The sequence below is a fragment of the Myotis nattereri genome (genome assembly GCF_964212035.1).
Source record: "Myotis nattereri genome assembly, chromosome: 1".
In the NCBI taxonomy this organism is placed as follows: domain Eukaryota; kingdom Metazoa; phylum Chordata; class Mammalia; order Chiroptera; family Vespertilionidae; genus Myotis; species Myotis nattereri.
The window spans coordinates 38,883,096-38,899,950 of record NC_138075.1 but is presented as its reverse complement, the minus strand read 5'-3'; the positions used below and the strand labels follow the sequence as shown (position 1 = coordinate 38,899,950).

The following is a 16,855-nucleotide window of genomic DNA, read 5'->3' as shown; positions in this document are numbered from 1 at the left end:
TGACACCTCTGCCGGAGGCCTCAGGCCTGGTCAAGGGGCCGATCCGGTGATTGGTGATCGGAGGGTGATGAGGGTCAACTCCTCTGGCCGAGGCATCAGGCCTGGGCAAGGGGCCGATCAGGTGATAAGAGGGTGATGGGGGTCTACGCCTCTGGCCGAGGCATCAGGCCTGGGCAAGGGGCAGAGCCAGCAATCGGAGGGGTCTGGGGGTCCCCTGCCCAGGCCTGATGCCTGGGCCAGAGGCATCAGGCCTGGGCTGGGGGCAGAACCAGTGATGGGGGGGAATGAGGGTCCCCTGCCCAGGCCTGATGCCTCTGTCAGAGGCGTCAGGCCTGGGCAAGGGGCCGATCCTGCGATTGGAGGGTGATGGGGGTCAATGCCTGAGGGCTCCCAGTATGTGAGAGGGGGCAGGCTGGGCTGAGAGACACTCCCCCCCTACCCCCACCCAGTGCACGAATTTCGTGCACCGGGCCCCTAGTATCTCAATAAAGCTGAAAAAAATATGTATCTCAGACTATTGAAATAAATGTGCCAAGTGTCTTCAAAATAGTAGTGATATGTATGTATAAGACTGGTGAGCTACTCCCATCTTCTCAGCTGGTCTCATCATCAACATGACATCTATTGGTGAGGGGCAAGTTTTTGCATATGAAGTTATATTTATTAAATAAGACTTTTTTCCTGACTATAGTAGTAATGTTCTTTGTCGTTTATAAGATAATGAAATACCGAAGTGAAAAAAGGAAAGCACTTATAACCTCTCTCCCCAGACACAATTACTTAACTGGCTCTTAGGGAACCACAAGCACAACGGTGCAAGTAGAACGGTAAAGTATAGCAATAAATTAAGAGAGTTCAGAGACCCGAGTCCTCATTCGACCTTTGTGCAGACTATGACCTGGGCTAGGAGGTTCTCAAGGTAACTGGATGGTTTGGAAAGGGGTTTAACAGAACTCCCAGGTTCCTGGCTTGCAGAACTCAAGGTGTTAGAAATCAATACCAAGTATCAACAGTTACCCACTGGTCAGCCTTTGAGATGTGCATAGTAATGGTTAGCGGCTTTCTGAACTAAGGTAGGGAAAAGCACCTGTTCTAAACTATTCAGATTTGTTCACTGATAAAACTGAAGGCTGCCAATCATGCACATTATTAATTTTCAAAGTTATCCAGAGTTAAAAAAAAAAAAAAAGGAAGATGTATACTTGCCAAATTTAGTTTTTTAGTTGGATAATTCCATATATCTTTCACAATCCAGCTGTTAAGCTGAAAACGAAATTTATAAACAGATGGTGGTAACAAGGTCTGGTTCACAGCAGTTCTAAAGAAAGACACACCAATCTGATACCTATGCATTTGCTTCAAAAGCCTTTAGTGGGCTTAGCCCTTATCAGCTCACATTCACATATGCCATGAGACTTCACAGAGATTAATGTTATGGAACCATCTGTAATGCTACCTGATGAATAAGTACCAACAGGGTGTGCAAGCTACCATCATTAGTGACAATGATTAAGGGAGAAGAGATCATCTTTTAGAACGGTGGCTCCCAAATATGGCTAATCACAGAGCTTTGGAAAATACAGCTTCCAGAGCCACCCTGAGAAATTCTCTAGGTGTGGGGGTGAACCCTGGACTATGGCTGTTAAAAAAACAAACAAACACCACAAGCGATTCTGATGACCAGTCAGCCGGAGAGCATAGGTTCTTGAGGAGTGAGAGAGAATGAGGGTTGAAAATGGACCCCTACTGGCCCTGATTGGCTGTTTAGCAAGGCCAAACAGTGGGCAATATAATACCTCACCGTAAACCCTCACTACAGTCACCACGTCAGAGGGTGACAATTCCTGTGGAATACTGTGATGTCTGCCCACCAGCTGAAAAAAGAAGGCCTAGAGCAGAGACAGGTTGGGGGGAAGGGGTGACAAGAGGGAAGACATGAGGAAGAAGCTGCAGCCAGCTTTACCTAGAGCGGGCAGCAGAAAGGAACCGTGAAAAGTGAAGGGAGGGCCTCACCTAAGAAGTTGTGGCCCCTTCTTTGCAACTGTTTCTATGCTAGTAATTGTGAATAACCAAGGTGGGGAGCAGGGCCACACACTAAGCAATGGCATAAGTATAGACCAGAGGCCTGGTGGCAGCAAGTGTTTGGGTTTTTTTATGTTTTATTTTGCAGCAATCGTTTATATAAAGGAAAAAGAATGGGCTGGAAGAAACAATGTGGTTACATTGAAGATAAAGATTTGACGCAGGCCTCAAGGATGAATAGGAGGAGAGGAAGGAGGCACCACATAAGATAAAATACAGCAGTGGGACACAACATCAGGCAGAAACTAGATTCCCTTCTATTTCAGAGCATTTTTCAAATTAAATGTTACCTTTAGCTCATGACCTCTCTCAAGCCCTGCCACACTCTGCGTTAGCTAAAACAGCTATTGTTCCCATTTCATGGGTGATGCTCTGTTTGGAAACATTAAGTTCTGCTGAGGAAGAGCCAACTAGTTAGTGCAAGAGCTGGATTTTGACCCCTGTCCTCTGACTTCCAGATCAGAGCCTCAATCACAGCCGCCGCCAGAAGTCTGAACCTGACCTACCAGAAGCGTGGACTGAAGGGGAGGGCTCAGAGGGAGGAAACCTGGAGTTATGTCAGGTCAAGGTCCGCCATGAGGTAATAAGGTCTAAAGTCAATAACAGCAAAGGAAATGGAGAGAGGAAACCTGATTTGTTAAAACAAAGTAAAATGAGTTATCAACATGGGGGTTAAGAGAAGAGGGGGCCCAGGAGAGCAGATAGAAAGAGCAGCCTGATACCAGCGGCTGCTAGAGCCCAGAGTTGCTGAACATCACTCACAAAATACTGTTTTATCAACCATGTATTGGGTTTCTAAGAGGACAACTTCAGTCATGTAATGCTACTTTGACCTTTACTTTTTAAAAACTGGAACAGTTTCAAGGGAAAAAGGAACCCCATTAAATCTTTAAACTAATAAAAGGGCTGTGTGTGTTTTTAAAAGGACTTCTCTTTCGAAGCTCATCCGAGGAAACCGGTCAAAAATCATTTCTCAAACCAACTAGAGTCTTTTAATCTTCACATTCAAACATTTTCTTTCTCCTGGTTGTGATACTGCATGAAGAAAACAGCATTCCTGCTAAAAATGTTTCCCCTGAATTTAATTAAGTCTTTAGACCTAATTTCCAGTTTCCAGGAATATGAGGAAGAGAGAAACAAGTTAAATGGGAACAAGAAGAAAACCAATCAGACAAATCCCACAGGTGGATCATCTTAAAGCACAACCGACAATCGGTGTCATGTAGGGAGGGAGGAGGGGAAGATCGAAGGAACTCTTCTAGATTAAACCTAACAATCAGATGCAAATGTATGGGTCTCAAATGGGTCCTGGTTTGAACAAATCATAACTAAAAGACATATGGGACAACGGGGAAGTCTGAATATAGATTAGGTATGAAATGATTTGAAGGAATTAATAGTTAATTTTACTAATCATAGTGTAAGTGGTTAAGAAAAAAACCCAACACTTTTTGGGTGACATTTTACCTCTAAATACATGTTTCTGATTTGCTCTCAGTAAAAGAATAGAACATGCCAATATGACAAAATGTTAATTTTGAATCTAAGTAGTAGGTATATAGCTGTCCATTATTCAATTTTCTCTATTTTTGTGTTTGAGAACTTTACATAATAAAAAGTAACCGTGAAATTAAATGTCATTTCCTAACAAAGAATATTCATTTTCTTGGTATGACTGTTCTACCAACTAATCCAACAATTCCTCTTTCAGTTGATATGAGGCCTTATTAATACATTAAAACCTTACATGCTAAAATAAATAAATAAATAAATAAATAAAAATTAAACCTTACATGCTAGTAGGACAAGCAACTGCTTGTTCTTCTGGTCGATGTGTCTACAATATTCCTGAGGGAAAGTCTTTAAATAAAGGCTTTGTCTAATCAAAAGGGCTACAGGTTAGAAGACCACAGACCCGAGAGGGCATACAAATGAAGAACCTTTTCAAAAATCTGCCTCATAAGAAAAACAAGACGCTTGTTACCATAGAAACTATTTGAGTGGCTTGAATGTTTCAAAGGAAAGCAGCGCTTGTAACAAGGAAAAAAGTCTGAAGTCCTTGCTAGGACCTCACCTGTCAGCTGCTCAAAGTCTACAGTGTGAGCAATGAGACAATAGTGGCCAGCAAACCCATACTACAGAGATCTCAGCATGACAATTCAACTCCTGGTCCAGTGATGGCGAACCTATGACACCCGTGTCAGAGGTGACACGCGAACTCATTTTTTTGGTTGATTTTTCTGTTAAATGGCATTTAAATATATAAAATAAATATCAAAAATATAAGCCTTTGTTTTACTATGGTTGCAAATATCAAAAAATTTCTATATGTGACACGGTACCAGAGTTAAGTCAGGGTTTTTCAAAATGCTGACACGCCGAGCTCAAAAGGTTCGCCATCACTGTCCTAGTCCAACCCCCGCTCCCTGTAGACCAGATGCATAAAAGTCTTCAAGTGACTGGTCTAGAGACATAAATAAACTAGTTAGTGAGGATGCTGTGACGCATCCAGACTAGCTGCTCTTCCCAATATACCAGGATGAGTCTTTAGACGCCACCCTCAAGAAGTTCCACACATTGTGGTGAAAGGGGAATAGAAAGAAAGAGATGGGCATTGAAGTGAAAGACAACGCAGCACCGATAAGCATGGCTTCCACTGAGGAAAGCCTGAAGGTACTCACAGCTGGAGGCTGTCAGCTAACTGCTCCTTGTGCCTGAAAGGCACACTGTTTCTGGTGGGCATTCAGGGTGGCGCACCTCCATGGTTACCCGTGCATTAACAGGAGCACTCTTATTTTGAAGGGGTGGTCAGTTAGAGATGTATGATCTATAGCAGCTCTACCTTGAATCTGGAGTTCAGCGAGGTCCTGCTGAGTTTACGGCCTCTCAGCAGAACTCCAGCACTCAGGGCCTTCAGCACTGCTCATGAACATCTTCCCACAAGGGCATAAACTGTACAGTAGGTATCATTGTGTTTTAAGCTATTTTAGGGAGAAATGCCTTGTTTGGAACGTTTGGCAATGGCCTCTGTTGAACGGGGCACTGATTCCTACTTAGAACAAATAAAAACAAATGTCTGTACAGAAAGCACATCATGCCTCACAGCAAGAGCCATGTACTCTTGGCAACGTGCTTCCAAAATATTCAACCCAGAACTCAGCAAGGGCCAGTTTCCTCACCTAACCCTGGTTGCTTATTCACAGAACTCTAGAAAGGCAATAGCTGTTGATAAACTGTGGGGGGAAGGGAGGATTCCCTCAAGGTTAGCAACCCAAACTAAAAAAGATAGAAAAGATTAGAAGAAGAGAGTAAATAATAAAGGCTAAATATTGCAGAAGAGCAAGCCTCGTGTAGGACTTGTGCTTCAGTCTCCAGCGTGGGGGATGAGGCAGAGTGGTTTTTCAAGACACACTATGCACTAAACTAAAATACTAAACTGCCCTGGTGAGGAGATGGTGATGGAAGATTAGGAAACAAATGCAGGCAAGAGGCTGGCACATCATATAACCTCACAGCCATGGTGAGGAAAGACAAGGGAAAAATCAGTCCAGTGTTTTCAGAAGGAAGAGACCTATTCGATTTTAGTAAAATCACACTGGCACCAAGGATTGGAGCAGAATAAGCTAGGAGGCAAGGCAGACAGCTGAGAAGTTACTGTACTTCAGGGGAGAGGAGATTAGGAGTCAAAACAAGAGAAGATAAGACAGTCTAAAGATACTCGGGAAGCAACCTCCATTGATTTTAACTTCATGGTACAGACAACTCTGAATATTAGTGTCTTCTTTTTATTCCAGAACAGTTAGACAGAATCTTCTCTAAGTCAACATGGACTATTTCTGTTTTTAAAAAAATTTCCTTCTGCCTTCAGTTCAAAAACTACCTTCCCCATAGTCAACCGTCGTTTCAAGTCTCTCTGCCAGAGACTTCCATTCGCTGCTAGCACAGACCATGGGCTCCTTGGGGGCCAAGACCTGGCCAACAAGTTTTGCTTCCCCTTTAACAATTGGCACAGGGTCATTCATATAGCTGCTGTTTGATAAATAAACACACAGCACATCTTCAGTTCTAAGGATTTCTTAAAATAAGGAAATGAAAATACAATAGACGTAAATGTAAGAATATACAACATTCTACAGGGTGAGTTACTGCCTCAACCAGGACAAAACAGGTCTCTCCTAACTTCAATATGATGTTCATGATAAACTTGGAAGTCATTACGCTAAGTGAAATAAGCCAGTCATGAAGGACAAATATGGCATGTTTTCACTCATATGAAGTACCTAGGACAGTCAAATGAATACAAAAAATAGAATAGTGGTTACCAAGGGCTCAGAGGAAAGGGGAATAAGGAGTTAGTTGGTTAATGAGTTTCGGTTTGGGATGATGAACCATTCTGGAGATGGATAGTGGTGATGGTTGCACAAAAATGTGAATATACTTAATGCTAATAAACCACACACTTAAAATGGTAAGTTTTCTCTTATGTGCATTTACCACAATAAAAAGCAAATAAACAAACAAAAAGAATATACAACATTCAACTATATGCACTTCGACACAGTTGCAAATATATAGCAGGGATCACAATTCAGATGTTAGCCCAGATGGAACATAGTTATGTTGTATTATTTCTGCCTAATTGTTCAAAAAGGAGTTAAAATAAATGTGTATCTCTGAAATGTATATATCACTGTAGTTACAGATAAAATTACTTTATTTTTTAAAATTATTTTTGAATATATTTTTATTAATTTCAGAGAGTAAGGGAGGAGAGAGAGATAGAAACATCAATGATGACAGAGAATCATTGATCAACTGCCTCCTGCACGACCCCCCCTGGGAGTGGAACAGACAACCTGGGCATGAGCCCTGACCAGGAATCAAACTGTGACCTCCTGGCACCTGGGTGGACGCTCAACAACTGCGTGACTCCAGTTGGGCTAAAATTACTTTAAATGAAAGGAAATATTCAGAATTTATAACTGCAATTTTTAAAAGTGCAAGCCCTAAAAACACATATTTAAAACAGAGCTGAAAAGTTTCCAAACAGTAACACCATTAAAACAGACTTGCATTTATAAACTATAAATGACCACAACATAACTAAATGTGCTTAGACAAAATATAAAAAATTTTGGTTTTCAAGCATCTCCTTCAAAAGAGTAAGCGTGGGAGAGGTTTGTTAGTTATTACTCTACCTTACAATTGAATGTAATTTAGTTAAATTTTTTGCAGTCATTCATGAATTCCCCTGATCAAAAACCTTGTGAAATATCCTTAAATCGGGATACGAAGAAATGTCTCTAAACTTAACCTATTTGGCTTTTCTTTGCTAACATTCAGGAAGAAAAGCAGAATTCCTGTGTCTTACGATTCTCACATATTAATATGGTCTTGTCTTCGTATGAAATTCTAACATAGGCATGAAAGCCTGAGGGGGCACAATGTCATTTGGAACACGAATGCTATAGTCACACACATTTGCATTCCCGCTGTGACCTCTCACAAGTGACTTCACCTGAGCCTCCTCAGTTCCACCTCTTTAAGGTGCGTATGAACTCCAAGTTGACTGCAGGACCACATGAGGTCACACATGTACAACCTGGCCTGCCTTCCCAGGGGCTTGGTCCCCATGCGCTTCCCTTTGACACCTAAGACTTTCATTCACCAGCACCCAGCATGTCACCACCTCGATGCACACCAAGGGGAAACTCACTTGATCCTGACAATCAGGAAAAAGTACTTCAAACATTTTTGTTTCCTATAATTTGTCAAATTACTTGCTAAGGGCCTACAATCTGATTTGTGGGCACATTAAGCTATTGAAACTCCTCACTGATAACATGTACAAATGTCGATAGCACTTCATATATGCTGTGCATTTCTCTTAGCACTTCATGTGTATGAACTAATTTAATCCTCACAATAATCCTATAAAGTGTATGAGTACTATTTTTTTAATAGATTTCAGAGAGAAAGGGAGAGGGAGAGACAGGTAGAAACATCAAAGATGAGAATCATTGATCAACTGCCTCCCGCACACACCCTACAGGGGATCCAGCCCGAAACCTGGGCACCTGCCCTGACTGGGAATCAAACTGTGATCTCCTGGTTCATAGGTCAACGCCCAACCACTGAGCCACACCAGCTGCACTGGATGAGTACTATTAACAGCCCAATTTTACAGATGAGGCAATTGAGGCATAGCTGGTAAGTAACAGGATCTGAAGCCAGGCTTTCTGGCTCAAGTCTATGTCTCATGACCTCTTCCTTTTGTTCCTTGCTCCTATAATTGGGAAAACCATTTTTCCCAGTGCCTACACTCTTGAATCTCCTGAGTCTAATACCTCCTGTTAGGACTATCTCTGCCACTTCTCTCTCTCTTCTTCCCACCTGAATGCAGACAACTCCTGAAGTTTAGGCCACCTATCTCCTCCCACTTGTTTAAGGAGCTCAGGCATTCTCCTAACCTCACTGTCAGCTTTCTTCTGATAATTCACAAATTTAAATCTCTTGCCTTAAACCATCATGCCCTCTCTTGGCCTGTTTAAGTCACCCCTTTTCCTCTGCACACAGGCAAATTCCAACCACCTTATTTCAAAATCTGCCTAGGTGCTTTTGGTGCATAACAAAACACCCCAGAATGTATTGGTATACAACTATTTTATTATGTCCTTGGATTCTGTACGTCAGGAATTCAGACAGGGCATGGAGGATATGCCTGGTCTGTACTCCACAATGTTTGGGGCCTCATTGGAGTGACCAGTCAGCTGTGGGCTGCAATCACTTTGAGGAACCTTTACTCTCATGTCTAGTACTTGATGCTAACTGTTGGGTGGAACCTCAGCTCCAGCAAGTAGGCAGGACACACACATGTGGCCTCTCCGTGTGGTAGAGCTTCCTCACAGTGTGGCACCCTCAGAGTAACTGGGCTTTTTACCTGGTGGCTCAGGGCTCCAACGTGTCCTACATTCTTAACACACTTTCCAATTAGTCCAATCCCACAGTTCTTTCTCACTATAAAGGAAGGAATATATTAAGCATCAGTGCCTTTTTTATATACCTTCTTATTCTTTATAAGATCCCAGGCAAAGCAGGTATTACCAACTTTACAAAAAGAGAAAGAGGACAATTAAGTTTAGAGATATGCTAGTAACTATACAGATAGTTAAGTAACAAGGCCACATTCAAATCAGGCTCCTTCTCTGTGCAATAAAGATTATAATGAAGATCAACCTTGCAAAAATACATATCTATTTTTCTCTAATTTGGGGGGAAAGGTTTTCAGTAACCAGATTTTTTTGCTAACTCATCATTAGGAAGATTGTATTTCTTTTATTCCTAGATTTGAAGCAACTTTGTCACAATACTTTTAATTTATCTATTTGAAAATGCATGCATATACTTCAAAAATCAAAAACTGAAAATACAGTGAAGTCTTGCTTCTGTTCTTGTCTGCCATCTGCCCAGTTCGCATCCCTAGTAACATGTAACAGTTCTTAAGGCCAATATAAACATTTTTTGTCCACCTCTCCCCCTCCCCCACCTCTTTCCTACAAAATATGTATAGCTCTGCATCATTTAGTCACTCCAAGACTATACATTTAGGTTCCATTCAAGGCTGCAGTAACTAACCTTGAGCATAGATCATTTCATGTATGCAAGTATCTACACAAGATAAATTCCCAGAGGCAGGATGTTCAAGTAGGTGCCGGAGTCTATTTATTGTCTTCACTAGCTGAGTATAGACAGAGACCCCCAAAAGTTAGTAACCTTGAAGCCTAGCAAAGGTCAGGGCTGTGTACCACCCAGTTAATCTAGATACCACCCAGTTAATCTAGATACCACCCAGTTAATCTAGATAATGGTAGCTGAAGCAACCTCCCTACCGTTAATTATGTAAATAGCTGAAGCAACCTCCCTACCTTTAATCATGTAAATTGCCTAAGGGTCATGCTATGACCTAGTCTGTGTGTCATTGAAACCTCCTTACCCTAGGGCTACCCCAGACAAACCTCCTTACCCTAGGGCTACCCTAGACCAAATAGAAGGTTGGAGCCGCCAGAGCATCGGAAGAAGTCTCTCTCCTTGAGTTGGACTTGCCCGCCTGGTCCCCCAATATTGCAAAATTATCTCGTGTCTTTTTCTCTCATTTGTTGTGCGGCTCCTCTTTGAGATACCAAACCCTACTCCACGCGGGACGTGGAAGGAAACTCACTCAGCAGTAGGAAATATACATCAGTATAGATGTTACCAAATTAACCTCCCTAAGGATAGTTACTCTCAACAGAAATCTTTGTTTCCCTATAACTCCAATAGCTTACTGCATTATCAAATTTCTAGACCTTTGACAATCGAAAAAAGGAAAAGCTTTGGGGTGAGGGGATCCTGTGTGCATGTCTTTTTGAGGGTGAGACCAGGCATCTTTCCATGTGTTTCAGTCATTCATATTTACTTTCCTATGAACTGTCTGTTTACCTGTCTTGTCAATTTTTCAATGGTGTTTTTGGCCTTTCACACTAATTTATAGCATCTCTTGTTATCATCCTGTTGTCTACAATATGAATAGAAATATTACTTCCCAATCTGTCATTTGACTTCATTTGTGTTGATATTCGATGTGTGAAAATTTGTAGCTTTTATATAGTGAAAGTTACAATAATTTTCTTTAATGGCTTCTAGATTGAGTCTAAATTAGGTAGATCTTTGCTATAGAATTAGTATTAAAGAAATTAAAAATATGCCCTAGCCAGTTTGGCTCAGTGGATAGACCATCGGCCTGCGGATTCCGGTCAAGGGCACATGCCTGGGTTGCAGGGCTTTGGTCCAACGTGCAGGAGGCAGCCAATCAATGATTCCCTCACATCATTGATGTTTCTATCTTTCTCTTCCTCTCCCTTCCTTTCTGAAATCAATAAAAATATATTTTTTTAAAATAAATTAAAAATCTTATCTATTTTAAGTTTTATCTTAAATACTTTTAAACTTGCCCTAGCTGGTTTGGCTCAGTGGATAGAGCGTCGGCCTGCGGACTGAGGGGTCCCAGGTTCGATTTCAGTCAAGGGCATGTACCTTGGTTGTGGGCACATCCCCAGTGGGGAGTGTGCAGGAGGCAACTGATCAATGTTTCTCTCTCATCGATGTTTCTAACTCTCTATCCCTCCCCCTTCCTCTCTGTAAAAAAATCAATAAAATATGTTAAAAAAAATACTTTTAAACTTACCAAATAGTTGCAAAGAAAGCCTCAAGAGTTCCCATATACCTTCCTTATAGAACTCCAGTTAATAAATTCAGAAATAATTAAAGAACCAAAAGTCATTATTTTGTAACTTCTAATCAGTATTGAATCTCGACAATCACCAATGGCTACTAAAATCAGTAGGTGAAAGGTCGGTTAAACTGAGATGGAACAGCCATAGAGTAGGGTGAGTCGGTCCATGACTGCCTCACATTTACTTGCCTTTCCCTTTTGAGGAAAATTCGGCCTTGACTTCCATCCAAAGTTGCAGTCTTGCCCCATCTCCAAAGGTCCACCATTTCAGCAAAACAGATGACAACAGTAAAACTTTCTGGGAATGAGCCTTCCTAACACCATGGGACATTATCCAACTAAGAGGATGGTCACTCATGCAGCCTTCAGACTGATTTATGACCAAAAGCTACAAGTGTGGATGACAAGGGGGCCACATACTAAATCTGACAGGCTCAAAGGAGGCCTGCACAGTGGACCTTACAACTCAGAGACTGAAAGCAACCACATAGGATGGTCTGAACATAAATATTCCTAACTAAAAGTGGGTCATCGTCAGCCTCTATTGTCTTTTTGCATCTAAGATAATATACCTTTGAAATGTCAGCGTAATCTTTTCCAGACCCCTCAGGGCACACCCACAGCTCGAGAGCATAAGACCAGAGAATCCCTGATTGTTACCTTGACCCCAGGATACCATCTCTATGTGCTGTCCATGTTAATTATTTTCTATATTGTACCCACCAATGTAAAAGAAGTATATGTCTCTCCATTTTACTTTCTATCCAATCCCAGAGGTTTCCTCACTTTGATTTTTCCTACCCCCTTAATCTATGACCAATGGTAGATTATTTCTTTCCCTATAACTCCAATAACTTAATGCAGTATCAAATTTCTGTACTTCACATAACCCTCTTTTTAAATATATTTTATTGATTTTAGAAAGGAAGGGAGAGGGAGAAACATCAATGATGAGAGAGAATCATTGATTAGCTGCCTCCTACACGCCCCCTACTGGGGATCGAGCTTGCAACCCAGGCATGTGCCCTTGGCCAGAATTGAACCTGGGACCCTTCAGTCTGCAGGCTGACGCTCTATCCATTGAGCCAAACCTGCTAGGGCTCACGTAACCCTCTTTACATCTCTTCCTTTGATTCTTATGTATAAAATAAGCTGCAAAACTGTCAACCTCTGGAGCATTTTTTAGGTTCACTGAAGACTTTGCTTCCCAGCAATTGCCATCAGTTTGACTCAAATAAGCTCATTAAAATTCTAAAAAAAAAAAAAAAAGATGAGCTGGTACTAAGTCAAGATGGTAGATTCAAAGGACAGCCAGTTTTTGGGAGAGGTGACAGTGTCTCTTCCAGCCCTCCCTTCGTCCCAGCCTACAAGCTGCAGCCAGTGTTGAACAGTAACCAGGAGAGTTGAATACACCCACGATAAGGCACATTGGGAAGTAAGGGGAAGGTGTACCAGGCACCTTTGAAGAAAAGCTGCAGTGCAGAGAGAAATGACAAATTCCCCAGAACACGAGAAGTTAGCATCAATCCACTCAGGAGGAACTGAAAAAAATAGTAATTTTGAGGATGTAATGTAACAACTTATTTTATATTTTACAACACTTACATCAACACTATTAATCAGAATTAATATACTAAGATATAAAGTATCTGGTTTATAATCATAGAAAAGAACTTTGTTTCTATCCAAAACAATCTGTGTGTCATTTGGCATACGCTCTCTTCTAAAGAAATTAAAATTAGGGATTGGGCAGGATTGTGTTCTCTGTTACTCTCTTCTATATTTTCTACAGACTTAAGTATCCTTCCTTCTCTCTCCCACCCAGGGTGGTGCAAGTCTTCGACCACCACCATTTCAGGTTTATCTCTTTAAGCTCAGCATCATCCTCATCCTCATCTCCTCTCCATCTTCTTTTTAACTATGTACCTCTAAGAAATTGATAATAAATCCTTAAGTGTGACCCTCTAGTGTCTTTCAAACTTTTGATCACAATCCACAATAAGAAATACATTTTACATCCGGGGCCAGTACACACCAGAAAAAGTCAGACCTATAAAATCTACACAAAAGTTCCTCAAAACATCTACCCTTCCTACGTGTGATAGACTGATCTTCTCCATTCTAATCCACCCCCCGCCTTTTTTTTAATGCTGGTGACACAACTATTAGGTCACAATTCACAGTTTGAAATACTTAGTAGATAATAAACATCTCTGATACATCTCTAAGTGGCAACATGAGAAAGTGGCTACGAGTTCTGCCTTTAGGCTGCCTGGATTCAATCACCAGCTCTACATGAAGCTGCCAACTTCTCTGCCTCAGTTTCCCTGGCAGGGGTGTAAAAGAACAGTGCTACCTCAAAACTGAGCATCAACCAAGACTACCAACAAAAAGCACTTAGAGCATAAAAAGTATTCAGTTAATGGCTATTAGTAATTCTTACATAGTCTGTGGACTTTTCATTGTGGTAGATGTGGTAAATACAATCCATCATTTTAACCACTTAAAGTGTACAATTCAGTGGTATTGCATCCATCACCACTTTCGCATGCTGTGCAACCATCACCACTCTCTAGTCCCAGAACTTTTAACACCCCAAACGAAAACTCAAACCCCTTCCGCCCTCCTCCCCAGGCCCTGGCAACCCCTAATCTGCTGTCTCTAGGTCCATAGACTTTTTAAATAATAAAGTAACATTTGACTAGGGCAGTTTTCTAACGTAGAATGAAGTGTCCTTTGGAATCATTAGTCCTATGGTTCATGAGACAAACTTCTGCTAATGATTTCTTAGGAAAACCTTGTGAGCCACCTTAGGTAAATTCTGGGACCTGTCTGGGGGTCAGAATCCCCTCTCTCCTGTGAATCCTGTTGGGGCAAGATTCCCCAAGCCTGGCCAGTGCAGGGAGAAGAGGGCTGTCAGTGCCCACAGGAGGCAGTGCCCTCAGCAAGTCTCATCCATGAAGATGTTTCTTCATTCTGTCGGGGGATTTCACCAAAGGGTAGCATGTTCATGATTAAGGAATGGTTATTCTTCAGTCTTTGCATTTTGAAGTTTTACTTTCGAAGCTCTAAACTCTTACTGTAAAGGGGTAAAAATGTGAACTTGGACACATTTCTTGGCTTTAGGATATAATATCATTTCCTTTTGGCGCCCCACCCTCCTCTCACTCTGATTTGTCACCCTTCCTTTGGGGTGTGGAACACTGGACAAAAATAACTTTCTTCTTCCCAGGATCTGTTCAGGCAGCTGCCAGATAGATACTCCAGCAGGGAAGTAACAGTGGCAAAGCAGCACTGTTACTCTGATAGGTTGTTAAGGCAGAAGGCTTCTTAGGCCAAAGAAATAAATGTCACCATGAGGCACCAAAGATGTGAACTACAGAATACCCTTTAGTCCCAGGTGTATGTCAGAAGCTTTATCTCTCTCTCTCTCTCTCTCTCTCTCTCTCTCTCTCTCTTTCTCTCTCCTCTCTCTCTCTCTCTCTCTCTCTCTCTCTCTCTCTCTCTCTCTCCCTCCCTCCCCCTCTCTCAGACCAACACCACTCACCCAGCAAATAGGCAGCAAAGTCCTCAGTCATTTCCCACTCCCTCTCCTCCCGCCATCCCCCTGCTTTTTCTTGTCCTGGGTGAAAGGCTGACCCTAAGTGACATCTCTGGGCCAACCTGGCTTTCTGGGGAGGGAGGGAGGGAGGGAGGGAGGTGTGGGGAGGCTAGGAGCAGGTGACAGAAGGATTCAACTCCGTGTCCCAGAGTTCAGCAAACATCCCTGACTCCCAGAGTCACTTTACTGCTTTCTAGGAAAATGGAGGGAGAAGGTTTAAGTAGCAAACAAGCCCCAGAAACCTCACACCTCAAACTCCAGGCAGCCTGTGCCCAGAACTGTACCAAATTCTGGAAGAGTCCTGAGCCAGAGTTAACTTGGTGCGGACCAAAGAGAATTACAACTTTCCGAAGACCCGGTGCCTGGCAAGTCAGTGAGAGTGCAGGTCCCCGAGTTTGCGGTGCAGGATCACCCCGAACAACCCCCTTCCGCTCCTCCCCCCGCACACGAAGTCACGGCTTCCCCCCGAGACCTACCAAAAATGAGACCTCCGAGGACCGCCGACCTAGGAAGCCCTCGCTTCCACAGCGCCCAGCGGTCCTCACCGGGGTCCAGCGCGCCTCCGGCATCCCGCCCCGGGCAACTCGGGTCTCGCCAACCTAGGGCTGCGTGGCGGGATCGGGGGGCACCCTCGAGGGCCGCTGCAGGTGGGGAGGCCGCTGCCCCCCAGGGCGCCCTGGTGCGTCCCACGCACGGCCCTGGCCTTGGGGAGCCGGGCCAGGGCCGAGGGCGGGGTTCGGACGGTGACAGCCCCGGGCTCCCGCTGCCAAGAGTGAGGCAACCCTGGACTTCCCGGAGCCGCGCTCTCCCCGCACCCCCCGCCCCAGCGCCCGGCGGGCTCACCGACCTGAGATGGTCTCCTGGTAGCCCTTGGTGAAGAACTGCATGGCCGTGGCCGCCCTCCAGGGCGTCTTGAGCAGCCCCTGCCGCTGCGGGTCTTCGCCCAGCGAGCGCAGGATGGACGAGTAGGCGGCGGCCAGGTTGGGGAGGTTCAGCTCGTTATCCTCCTCGCTGCGGGGCCGGTCGCCCTTCCAGCCGTCCGTCGGCTGGGCGCTCTTGGTCTCCGGACGCGGCGACTTCTCGGCGGGTCGGCTGGGCGGCCCGCGCCGCGGCTCCCCCTCCAGGCACCCATTGCTGCACCCCGCGTCCCGCGGCTTCGCCGGCGCTCGCACCGGGCCCTTCTCCATGGTCCCGCCGCTGCCGCTCCGGGAGACCTCGGGACGCTCAGGAGCTGCACCAAACTTCGCCGGAGGCCGCGGGCGACGGGCTGTGGCTGGAGGAAGCGGACGCAGGTAGGCGACGCGCGGGTGGCAATGCGAGGGGAGCAGCCCCGGGCTCCTTTTTATGGGTTAGCTAGCGGCTCGGCCGGCGCCGCGGGGCGTCCTCATTGGCGGGAGCCGCCTTGCGTCACGGCCCTCGCCCCGCCCCCGGCCCGGCGCCCTGGGCCCGGGGTCCGGGAGGGGTCTGTGCAGCCCTCGGCGTGCGGAGGGCTCCGAGGGGCGCGCCTCGGTGCGGCCGGGGGGCTGGGGCGGGACTGCGAGCCCGCGCGGGAGCCATTCCGCCCGAGAGTCGCGGGTCGGGCTCCCGGAGCAGTTGCGCGGCGAAGGGAATCTGAAGGAGGCAGGTGCCCCGAGCTGGAGCCTGGGCGGGGGCGGGCGCGGAGCGGCGGCCGGGTCTGCCCTCTTTTTTTAGGGTAAAGAGGGTTCCGCATCAGAAGTGCTCCGCTCCCCTCGCCCAGGGAGAGATGAGCAAACAGGTGGCCTCGTGGGGGAAGAGACTGGGTCAGACTGTGGGTAAGGAAACCATCGCTTATGCTTTCAGGGCAAGAGAATAGTATGACTTGAAACTCTTGCACGCGACAGTTTGCAATATGTGCCGCGCACCCTCTGCTCGGTTTCCGA

At 44.7% G+C, this 16,855-nt stretch overlaps 1 protein-coding gene across 2 annotated transcripts in view; it reads right to left on the bottom strand.

The window, feature by feature from the left end:
* GCH1 (GTP cyclohydrolase 1) overlaps positions 1-16,265 on the bottom strand; it is a 40,201-nt gene extending 23,936 nt beyond the window's left edge. For both annotated transcript variants that reach the window (XM_081106520.1, XM_081106521.1), the window contains exon 1: positions 15,802-16,265. In XM_081106520.1, the coding sequence (XP_080962646.1) occupies positions 15,802-16,141 (340 nt within the window). In that variant the 5' untranslated portion in view covers positions 16,142-16,265. The remainder of the gene's footprint in view (positions 1-15,801) is intronic.
* Positions 16,266-16,855: the final 590 nt, after the last annotated feature.